Source organism: Labeo rohita, chromosome 13 (genome assembly GCF_022985175.1).
Source record: "Labeo rohita strain BAU-BD-2019 chromosome 13, IGBB_LRoh.1.0, whole genome shotgun sequence".
Lineage (NCBI taxonomy): Eukaryota > Metazoa > Chordata > Actinopteri > Cypriniformes > Cyprinidae > Labeo > Labeo rohita.
Genome location: NC_066881.1, coordinates 1617651 through 1630056, shown reverse-complemented (window position 1 = coordinate 1630056; position 12406 = coordinate 1617651). Strand labels below are relative to the sequence as shown.

Here is a 12406-nt window from a genome sequence, read left to right as displayed (position 1 = left end):
TAAGACAACATTTTCAAAGAAACTTTAAGTGTTGAGTTGGTGACAAAAAAAAATACATTAAATACAAGTAAATGCGTAAATAAAAATACAAACCCATAAATAATTTAAATTTGCAAATAAACATTAGTCGTTGCGATATACAGTTCTTAATGCACAAAGATATGACAGGTCGAAAGCAGGAAGTGGATGCTTGCTTAGAAATAATAATGAAATTTTGCCCAAAATAATGAATGAAAACATAATGTATTATGTTTGGTATAGATTAATATAACGTGTAGATAATTAACGAATTCATAATATATTGTTTATTTTTGTATGTAAGTTAATATCACGAATGATATTCTATATATATATATTAACGAATTTATAATATATTGTTTAATATTTTATATGTAACAGATATTTAATGTCACGAATGAATCGTAGCTTGAACTATGCTCGTAACCGCATTTCCTGTTTACGGAGTTGACTACGTCATTACATGTCATTAGCCAATGAAAGCATTTGTGGGCGGGACAATGCGTGTAGCCCCGCCCCCATGTGCAACCCCGCCCCGTTCTGCAGGCTGCAGCCGGGTATACTTGAGTTTTGGTGCTGAAGTCCACTAGAGGGCGGTGATGAGACTCAGCGCGCCTGCGCAAAGGAAAGAGGAAGAGCGCGCACGAAGCCCGCGGTTCTTACGTGTAGCTTTGCAGCCGTGTTTCGTAAGTGAGTTGGAGTGATTGTGAATTCTCATGGATTTCGGGAAGGAGAGAGTGGTCGCGCTGGTCGACATGGATTGCTTCTATGTGCAAGTGGAGCAAAGACTCAATCCCGAGCTCAAAAACAAACCCTGCGTGGTAGCACAGTACAAGACATGGAAAGGCGGAGGGTGAGACAAGTAACATGACATTGTTTTCATCCATCACAGTGATGTAATAAACAGACATTTACTCTAGAGAGCTAAATCGACTGTACGAAGGATGTCAAGAAATCTATAAACCGTTATGTTCTGTTGATGTTGACTTGAAATGCCATTTTTTTAACATTACCCCAAAATAGACTTACAAAAATGCCACAAAACCAGAATTAATGACTTTTTCATGTTTAATTGCTTTCATTTAGTAATGTGTGCTTAATTGTCATGAAGATTCTCATAATCATTAAAACTGGGTTCCATTTCTTTATTAAAAAATAAGCTGGATATGTCTTCTGAAATGTCCCTGTTAAAGCCCAGTGATGTGTTTTGTTAGCATTATAGCAGTGAGTTATGAGGCCAGAGCTCATGGTGTGACCAGGAACATGTGGGCAGATGATGCCAAGAAGCTCTGTCCTGATCTACAGGTCGCACGCGTCAGAGAGTCTCATGGGAAGGCTGATCTCACCCAGTAAGTGCACGTTTCCTCTTTTCTCTTGCTGTCCAGTCCCAATGTAGGGCGTCTAAAATGGGGAAACAAGAATTTTTGAAATGCATGCGTCAAGTGTAATCTTTCTATTCATGTTGGTTCATATATATTTTAAAAAAAAATTGTTACCACTTACAACAGATGTTTTTGCTTTGATGACTAATGCAACATGTCTTTAATAGGCAAGGTGTTTTCAGATCACTGTCTTTTATTAAAGGTATAATTCACTTAAAAATGAACATTTACCTCACCCTCAGGTCATCCGAGATGTAGATGAGCTTGTTTCTTCATCAGATTTGGACAAATGTGTCATTCCATCATTTGCTCACCAATGGATCCTCTGCAGTGAATGGGTGCCGTCAGAATGAGAGTCCAAACAGCTGATAAAAACATCACAATAATCACCACTCCAGTCCATCAGTTAGCATCTTGTGAAGACAAGAGCTGTGTGTCTGTAGGAAACAAATCCATCATTAAGACAGTTTAACTTTAAACAAGTCCTCTGTCCATAATAACACTTCCTCCAATGAAAAAGCAGTCTGGTCTGAATCAGGAGAGAAATCTGCACAGATCAAGTACCGTTTACAAACCCAAAACAGCTCTAAACAAATATGTGGCTAGATTTTGATCTGAGAGACAACAGCAGATGGACTTTTTCACTGGAGGAAGCATTATTTTGAATTATGGAGTTTAATTTTACAGATTAAGCAGATTAAAGTTAATGATGGATTTGTTTCAGCTTTAGTCCTTTCAAGATGTTAATTTCTGGATTAGAGTGTGGATTGCTTACTTTTTGGATTATTGTGATGTTTTTGTCATTGCACACTGAGTCTGGAATTTTCGTCAGATGTTTTCGCACGTTAAAAAAAAAATACAACCTCATGTTGTGTCATTCACATTTACAAACTGCCTCCGAAATTTCGTCCATCATAAAAAAAACGGATCAGGTTTGATTTTCTGTGTTTTTGTATCCGTAGCAAGCATTTTGACAGGAAAGGATGATGAATATAAAAAAAAAAAAAAAAGAAAGAGATTTCGGTGTGCAGTGACCTTTATTCTGACGGCACCCTTTCACTGCAGAGGATCCATTGGTGAGCAAGTGAATGACACATTCCTCTAAATCTGATGAAGAAACTAACTCATCTACATCTTTTATAACCTGAGGGTGAGCAAATGTTCATTTTTTGGGTGAACTCCATTAATTGCATTTGTATTTTGGTTAAACATGTTTTCATCAGTTACAGGGAGGCCAGCGTGGAGGTGATCGAGGTGATGTCACGCTTCGCTGTCATAGAGCGAGCCAGTATCGATGAGGCGTACATGGACCTCACCGCCAGCGTGCAGGACAGACTGAAGCACATGAGCGTCCAGGACATTACGCCGCACCAGCTGAGAAGCACCTACATTCAAGGTCTTCCACAAACCAGTGATCAGAGTGAGAATGCGCTGCTAGATAAAGGTGTGTTTGACAGCTTGTTATTTCCATTGGAGCATACACAAAAGGAAGCCAGCACTGAGTGATGTGTTGACATCTGTGCAGAGGAGCGTCGGCTCAGAGGCCTGCAGCAGTGGCTGGAGTGTCTGTCCTCCAGCGATCGGTCCTCGTGTGCAGAGCTGCATCTGACGGTCGGCGCTCTGATAGTGGAGGAGATGAGGGCCGCCGTGGAGGAGCACACTGGTTTCCGCTGTTCTGCCGGCGTCTCGCACAACAAGGTCTGCTGGATGGAAACAGCAATCAGCATTTCCCACTTCTTAGTCAGATGATATAATAGCAGTAACTAGGGCTGCGTTTTGACACAGACTTCACAATTCAATTCTGATTCACAAGCCTTTGATTCGGTTTGAAACATATATTAGTTCTGTCAAAATTAGCACAGATTAATTTCTCCAGTTTAACGGTGTTAAAAATATTTAGCCTGTATTATTTCATATTAAAGCGTGAATGAAATTACCAGCATGCGAGTCGGATCTGCGTCACATTCAGCAGCGACAGCTCTTAAAGTAGTAGCAGCCAAATAGCCTAATAACCCAGCTGCTGTTTATTAATCAAAGAAAAAAAAAAAGGAAATCAACTTTTGTAGCTTTAAGGATTCAGCTATATTTAATTTAGAATTTAGTGTTTGCTACTGTTATTCACTTTCCTACTGTATGCTTCCTACTTGCTGAAGGGCACAGGTAAATATAACATTTATTAAAATGGGATTATGTAAAGATTGTTTTAAGTTCTTTTTAAGTCTGATAAATTTAAAAATGAATAGGTCTCAATTATACTGTAATTTTAAATGACTATAGTCATTGCTTAATTAATAGAGAAAAAAAGAACAGTTTCCTAGAGACATCAGTGATACTCGCCAAAAAAGTGAGTATTTTCAGTTTTCAGTCAAAAAAGCCATTGAACAAATATTAAAAATATACTGTCCTTATGTTGTTTTTACATTAATTTGAAGATTGAATGTGAAATTGTTGCGATATAAAAGTATAGATATAAACTTTATTGTTAGGTGGGATTAATCATGATTAATTTAAAAAAAAAAAAGTATGATTAATTCATTTTTTTTAATTGATTGACAGCACCAATACTGTAATATTAAAAGGTAAAATTAAGTCCAAATTAGTCCAAATGTTCAAATCCATTTGCTACTTGTATAGACAAAATCTGCATAATTACAAACTGTAATTACAGGTTGTTCCATAATTTAGTTACATGGGAAGTACATTTTGTTTCATGTAAGTACAACGGCTACTACTAAGTACTTAATTAGGTAATCTCTCTGTATTATGACACCTTAAAAGAAAGTACTACCTACTCTACTTCTTGTTGAAATATAAACATTTAAATGTGATTGTCATAACTTGCTTAAATCAGAGATTTATTTAAAGATGCATTAAACAGGTTAAGTAAAACAATTCTGAATATGTAATATAGTACATATCAAAATGCTCCTCTTTAGAGTGATTTTATTTTAGAATGTCTAAACATTTTTTAGAATGTTCTTTTCTTTGTAGAATGTCTTTTCTGTGTTAAATGTGACATTACGTGACACATTGTTTACAATCACTAAAACAGTGTTTAGTGGTAGTACCAAATACACATGACCTCAGGTAAACGCTAATGTGTCCAGATGCGTCCCAGAATGCAACAGTGAAGAATTTCACCAAAACATAGTCTACGTCCTTGCTTTATGAACTCTCACTGGTATTTTCAATCAAAATTGTGTATATATATATATTTTTTTTTCATAGGTGTTAGCCAAACTAGCATGTGGTTTAAACAAGCCCAATCGCCAAACAGTGTTGCCATTGGGATTTGTTCCAGAACTCTTCAGCACCCTTCCTATTGGTAAAATGTAAGTAGGTCCCCTATACTGTGATATTATACTTGATTTGCACAGTAGCCCATAACAGTGAGAATGGGCCGTAAATGCATGTGCGCTTGCTCTACAGTCGTAATCTGGGAGGGAAGCTGGGGTCGTCCATCACGGAGACTCTGGGAGTGGAAAACATGGGGGATCTCACTCAGTTCAGCAAGGTCCAACTGGAGCAGCACTTCGGAGAGAAGACTGGGTGAGAACCAGCATTTAGAAAAACCGGATTCATGGAAATCAATACCATATTGAAAAGTCGTGGAAAGTAAATATATCTTTTGTTAGCTCATTTCATCTCTGCTCCTGGCAGGCCGTGGCTGTACGACTTATGCCGAGGGATCGAGTTTGAGCCCGTGAAGCCTCGACAGCTCCCCAAATCCATCGGCTGCAGCAAGAACTTTCCAGGAAAAACCTCTTTGGCTACAAAACAGCAGGTACTTGGCAATTTTGAGATTGGTGTCAACACAGATGTGTCTCTTAATGCTCATGCTCTGGTGTAACTCACTCTCTTGTGCAGGTGCAGCACTGGCTTCATCAGTTGGCCCTCGAGTTACAGGAAAGACTGAACAAAGACAGAGATATGGTGAGTCCACTATTGCTGGTTTACGAAAATAGTTCTGATGGGATAGGCCACATTCAGAAATGTAAAATTTCTATGTTGCTTGACGGCTCCAAACAGCTGGAAGATTTGCCTGTTCTGATTTTTACAGGAGCCATCATTCAGACCAAACGTCCCTTTTGCCATGTAGATTCAAAATGTTCAGAGCAGTAAGTAAAATACTAGTTTAAATGACTAATAATACTAATATTACAGCCTGCCCCATACCGTGATTGGAAGTGTTAAAATAAAATAAAAATATTTTAGCAGGAATTGCATGGACCTCATGGACAATAAATGAGACAGACACGAGGCAGTTCACTCAAAGTCAAGTCTATTGTGCTCGTGCATCTTCAGTTATAAACAGACACTTCTTAGACATGTATAAAAACAGGAAGGCAAAAGATGCAAACGAAATGACACGCTGATTACTGTGGCAATGCACTGTAAGTAACATAAGAAACAAGTGGTTCAGACTGGATATAACTAGTTCTATGTCTGCAAAGCTATGCAACTATGAAAGGGTCAAAGAAGGTCACATAAAAGAGCAGTGCAAATGTTTTTTTTGTTCCTAACAGGAAGGCTGTGAACTGCTGCTTTTGGACAGGTTGTTTCAATTAACTGGTTCAAATGACTGATTCACCACAATCATACAGTGATGTGAAAGCACCCAGTACTGACATGTTTAAAGCATGTAAAATGAATAAACTAGTCTTCATCAGCTCACCTTTTTACATGAACAAGAGAAACCAGAAGTGCTCGGTTCACGCGTGTGCATCTCAGTGGCTCATCTGTCTGACAGTTCGGTGACTGTCTGAGGAACTATGGGATCAGGTTTGCTGGTTTTTTTGGCACATTTCGAGTCAGAGTGACTGTCATGTGTCTGAAAGTGAGTTTTGATTGAGTAACTTGTAGATCTGTGCTGCTCGAGCCATGAACTGTTTCAGATACTACAGTCTGATTTGGTGAACTGCTTCATCCAGTCATCACTGATATCACATGATGTGATGTTTCTTCTCATCATACGTGTCGATTTGTCTTCAGAACGGGCGGGTGGCCAAACAGCTGACGGTGGGCGTCCGGCAAGCTGGAGGTCAGAGTTTTTCCCGCTGCTGTGCTCTTGTTCGATATGACGCTGTGAAGATCACATCAGACAGCCTGGCCATCATCAAGAGCCTCAACACTGCAGGAAACCACCAGGAGGCGTGGTGAGTACCAGTGACAAACAGCTGCTATAGCCAATGTCTGATCTAGATCAAAATAATCAGGCCATTTTAATACCATTAAAATCTGAACTTTTTGTAATTAAATGACATTACAAATGGACAATTTAAATTCTATTGAGATGCTTGTTGAGGAGTGGATTCACAAGCCTTGTTTGTTATCTGAACTACTTTAACCAAAGACATTTACTTGAAGTCACTCTGAGATTGTAATATTTAATTTTACATTACAGATTGTCTGATATTGGTTAGTGGTCATCTAACATATAAACAAATTCTTAGGGGTTCAAGCACGTAGTGCTGAATATTGTAATTGTTAGAATGGTCACGGATGACCGATTTCCACATAAAACTGATCATGCAGATGGAAGTATTCACACCGCCTACAACGTGTCCGACGCTTGCCCCAATCGGCCTGACGGGGGCGCTACAGCAGTTGAAAGTACAAAATCGCTCATAACTCCTAAATTGTCGCTCGCAGGCTCAAGTGTCTTATGTCGTGGAATCCTTGGCTCATGCCAGACAAATCACATGTATCAGATTCGATCGTGAGCCTGGCATCTTTTTTTTGGTGTTTCACTTCTTTTGCAAAACTTAGTTTTGCGAGCTAGTCCAAACAAGTGCAGAAAGATTCTCTGGAGAGTGAATATCAATAATTATCAAAAAAAAAAAAGTTGAACTTTTGACTTTTCGACTCCCAAAACGTTCAAAGGGCAGAGCCACTTTTAGTAAAATGCTTGAAACTCCTGAACAGAATGAGAGACCTTCGCCAAATTCGGCACACTTGTGTAAGAACTCAGTCTGAGATCACAGGAAAAAAAGTCTTTGAAATTGGCCATAAGAAAAAACATAAAAATGGCTATAACTACGCAACAATTTGTCCTATCAACATGAAAATCGCTGTACAAGGTCTTGGTCCAAAGTGCCACAAGTGTCTTTGGGGACATTTGTGTATCTCAAAAAAACATGGCCACCATTGGCTGATGAATTTTGAGCACCTATTAGACAAGGCTAACGGAGGCCGATTGGAACGAAACTCGGCGAGCCTGTTCAACTCACAGCCCCAAAGGTCTGAGAAAAATTTGAAAGAAATCAGCCACTGGGGGGGCGGTATTGCATTTTTTTGAGGGTGTGAACGACTGTACATTGCGTAGTTTTCCGCACATACACGTAATATTCGTGTGGTATGATAGACCTCCTCATTTCGAACAACTTTGCCTCCAGAAGCACTGCTGTCAAACTGTTTTTTAAATGATTAAGAACATCTCTGTAAAGATCTGCAAAGAAAAGACAACTGCAGTGCAATTCTGTGGACTTTCTAGGTCAAAAATTATCAAAAAATAGGGATGTGTCGGATCTCACAAGATCTCATGATGTTATCGTCGCAAAACATTTAGCAGTGTTTACAATAGAACTGCACGATTAATCCTTAAAATATCGAGATCTCCATTCAAACACCCACGAGATCTTATTCCTGAATGACAGTGATTTAGCTTATGTCTATTAGGACTGTTTGACATCGCGAGTGTCAGTGGAGCCTGAGAAGCACGTTTTGACGCTGCCCATGTTCATGAATCAGAGGGTCGGACACAGAATGTGAACACAGAAAGAGCAACACAAACAGTCTTTTTAACCACATTATAATCATTATTTCTGTGTTACAGACATTTAAATAATAGAAGTACTGGGATAAACGTTTATCATTCATTCAGGAGATTTCAATAGTCAAACAAGTCTTAATGAAGTGAGACATCCTTCACTGAATGTTAAATGAATGTTTTTAAAAGACTTAAGCAATAAACAGTTTGCCAGAACCACTAGTAAATTATTTTGTTTAGTTTTCTAATCTTTTTTTTTTTTTCTCTAGAACTGTGAGAGAATCACAGTTTCCAATTTATTAAAAACAACTGGGATTCTCAGTTTATCCAGAATCGTGAAGCTCTTGTTTAAATGTTGTTTATTACTGCTTATAATTCATTAAAATAGAAGTTTAATTTCATAAAGTTGAAAATGCACTTACATTTCTTTGAATTTTGTCTTTCAGTTGAATAAAAGACTATTTTCCCTATATATTTAGTCACTGAGGATTTCTTAAGAAAAGTTTAAAAATCTTGTCTCGTGTCTTATCTCGTGGGATAGTGTCTCGTCACACCCCTATCAAAAACTTTACCCTTTTGGTAACTACTGGGGTTCTTTAGAAAAGGGGCCTGTCCAAATATACCCAAAATCCTATAAAGCCTAAAGAAAAACTCAAAACTTCACAAAACCCATGATTCTAAACAAACATGCAAAGTTTAAATAGTTACAGGCTTGCTAAATATGTTCTTTTCCTTATGTGCTTAAATATCTAAAGCGCTTCGTAACCCTGGTAATCGCTGCTTGCAGCTATATTTTTTTTTTATTTTAAAATGTTTTCATTTTAAGTTAGTGTGGTTGAATCATTAGCTTTCCATCATCTCACAAAGAACTGAACCGAATCAACACTGAGCTGAGCTGAATAACAACACTGTTGTCTCCTGTAGAGCTGCTATCGCTGAATGAAACTTGTTTCATAATTAATGAACTTTACACAGTTTATTACTGTGAAACTGCTGTAGGGGAAGCAGACAGATTTTTTTTTTTTCTAATCATAAAATGGGTGAAAAAAATCTCATAGACTTTGAAGGAGGGACCCAAGCAGATCATGACAGGAGGGTTGAGCTGTTTTGACCCACAACAGCCTTAAAAATTCTTAGAACAGCTGAGTGAGTTTCTAAGTCCTGTTGATGTTTTTCTTGTAGGTCTCCTGCTTTGACTTGCCTTCATCTGTCAGCCAGTAAGTTCAGTGATGTTCCCTCGTCCTCATCAGGAGGAATAGCGGGTTTTCTGAGCAGTGACGCACCTTCAGCGCAGTCGCTTCTGGCCTCGACGCAAACCCCCAAAATGCAGCCGAGCCCCAAGAGTCCCGGCGCCATCCGCTCTCTGTTTGAGAAAGCTGCTGAAAAAAAAAAACAGCAAGTGGAGGAATCTAGTAAAGATGAACATGTGTCATCTAGTCTTCCTCAGAAAGCCACTGGCATCTCTTCCTTCTTTCAAAGAAAGACTCTGGAGAAGAAGCTTCAGCTGGCAGACTCGCTCTCTGATGACGGCAGGTCAACGCTGACTGAAGACCAGAGCGATTCGGCTCCGTGTGAGACGGCCAGCGAAGCCGTTGTCTCTCTAATTGCTCCGTCAGACGTCAACACGTCCAGTGAGGATCTTCACGCGTGTGAGCGCTGCGGACTGAAGGTGCTGGTCTGGGAAATGCCTGAGCATATGGACTATCATTTCGCTCTGGACTTGCAGAAATCATTCTCGTCCTCCTCGGCCTCCGGCAACGGGCCAGTAACGGCCGGAGCGCCGCAGCCGTCCCGCGGAAAGAGCAGGACGAAGATTCAGAGTGGCCCGCAGGCCAAGAGAGCGCGAGTGCAGGGAAACAGCGGCACACTGGACTCCTTCTTCAAAAAGACTTGACGGCAGTCCCATCAAGCACTGCACTTTGACCAGCTTCTTATATGATCAGGTTTTGATGAGAAATATGTGTGGCTTTTACAATTTACTGTTTAATTTAAATAATAAATCAGATGTTTTACAGAAAATGTTCAAAAGCCATTCTCTCTTAAATAGACGCCTTGATCTACTAAACACAGGCTGTTTAGTCATTATGACACAAGGTCACACAAAAATATTTATTAAAGGGGTCATAAGATGAAGTCATTAAAGTGTTTTTTTTTTAAATACATGGTGATATTTGCAGGCATATCAGTATGTATCACTTTCATACTGACAGACAGTCTGAATGATGGAGAAAATTGTGCAAATGTTTTTTTCTGTGAAATTTATTTGAATCAACATTTTGAAAGAATTGAAAAGCCATGGCATGACCCACATGAGAAATATACATGAAATGTTAAATGTCAAACATACAGATTATGAAATATGTGCACATGCAGTTTCTAAGGCGTTTTGGGTGGTTGCAAATAGGCTACTTTTCTGCCGTCAGAATGAGTGTCCAAATATCTGATTTAAAAAAAAAAAAAAAGTTTTTTTTTTAAATACCATAACACTTCCTCCAGTGAAAAAATCATCTGGTCTGAATCAGCGGAGAAATCTGCATGGATCAATCACCGTTTACAAACCAAAACAGCTCTAAACAAATATGTGGGTGGATTTTGATGTGAGAGACTTTTTTTAGGAGGTATTACTATGGATTATAGACTTGTTTTTAAGCCAAAAGTGGTGGTTTAAAGTAAGAAATGTCTTGTTGATGGATTTCTTTCTTTTGTCTTTTCAAGACGTTAATTGAAGGACTGGACTTGTGGTTTATTGTGACGTTTTTATCAGCTGTTTGGACTCATTCGTCGTTCTGACGGCACCCATTCACTGCAGAGGATCCATTGTTGAGACAGTAATGCAATGATAAAATTTCTCCCAATCTGTTGAGATTGAAAAAAAAAAAAAAAACTCATCTTCATCTTCTTGGATGGTGTAAGTGTGATGACACTTGCAGCAAATGTTTTTTTGGGTGAGCTAAACAGCACTTGCAACATCCTGAGTAGTTTTGGCATTATTTACTTCCCACCACTAGAGGGCAGCAAATCATGACTGTAACACTGCAACCTTTACAGCATGAAACTGAAATGTCATTAAGTTTTTAATACGCATATGCCACAATTATACTTTTAAATACTTTTTACCACAATAACAGCTCTGAGTTTTCTTCTATAATGCCTGATGAGTTTGGAGATCAGAGACCATTCCTTCATCCAGAATTTCTCTGCTCAGTGACACATTTTTGTGTTGCTTTTGATGTTTGTTTTGAATCATCCGGAGGCAGTCAGGTTTAGATTTTTATATGTTGGTATTTGCTATAATCCATGATGAATGATCTGAACGAGATGTCCAGGACCTCTGCCAGAGAAAAAGGAAGATTAAAGGTCCAGCAGTATGTTTCATTGTTCACATGCTCATTTTTCAGTTTCATCTGAGACCAAATTGAGTCCCGTTGGAAGTTCCAGTAGTGTCTGGGAAATTAATAAACTGTAGTTTGCCTTTGTGTGAGAGCAGAGGGTTTTGTTTTTTTTCCCCCTTGAAACCCTCCCAAACATCATGTGGTGATGTAGGTGCTGTTTGGTGCATGCACTTGAACTCTATTTTCCTGTAGGGAAATAGTCGTGTGTGTTTAATGTAGTAAAATCATTGTTGATTTTGTGAAGGGCTGCTAGTAATGGGCTGTTGTGCCCCTAAAGGTAAAACTTTTACACTTTTTCTTTTTTCTGACAGATTTTTGAACAATTTCAAAACATGAGACAGTCCATCAGAATCTTGAATTATCAATTTAAATACACAAACTAGCCTAATTATAATAAATGTTGCATGTACGTTTATTTTTTTTAAAGGTTGGTTAGATTTTTAATTTCTGAATTTGTTTGATCAAAAGTGAATGTGAAAGATTAGTTTAAAATAGCTGTTTTCTACGTGAAGACAGTATGTATTCCTGTGATCAAAGTTGAATTTTCAGCATCATTACTCCAGTCTTCAGTGTCACATGATTCTTCAGAAATCAATCTAATATGCCATGATGCATTTTATTCTGAATTATTTGATTAAGTTAATAGTAAAAGCTTTTACATTGTTATATATAAATGTTGTTCTGTCACTTTTGATCAATTTAATGTGTCCTTTGCTGAATATTAATTTTCTTAAAAAATAAATAATTCAATAAATACTAACTTCAACATTTCAAACAGTTATGTACACTTTAAGTTAAATATAGTTTGTCATCTGACAAGCATTGTTTGGGGTTTTGTTTCCCAA

The 12406-nt window shown here is 38.3% G+C and overlaps 1 protein-coding gene across 1 annotated transcript; it reads left to right on the top strand.

Moving 5' to 3' along the window:
• Nucleotides 1-618: 618 nt before the first annotated feature.
• Nucleotides 619-11652, top strand: polh (polymerase (DNA directed), eta). Its single transcript, XM_051125378.1, has 10 exons — nucleotides 619-871; nucleotides 1233-1367; nucleotides 2624-2844; nucleotides 2926-3098; nucleotides 4629-4732; nucleotides 4830-4949; nucleotides 5061-5184; nucleotides 5268-5333; nucleotides 6393-6556; nucleotides 9352-11652. Exons 1-10 carry the CDS (start codon nucleotides 735-737, stop codon nucleotides 10061-10063), a joined length of 1956 nt encoding a protein of 651 aa, XP_050981335.1. The 5' UTR covers nucleotides 619-734; the 3' UTR covers nucleotides 10064-11652.
• The last annotated feature ends 754 nt before the right edge of the window (nucleotides 11653-12406 follow it).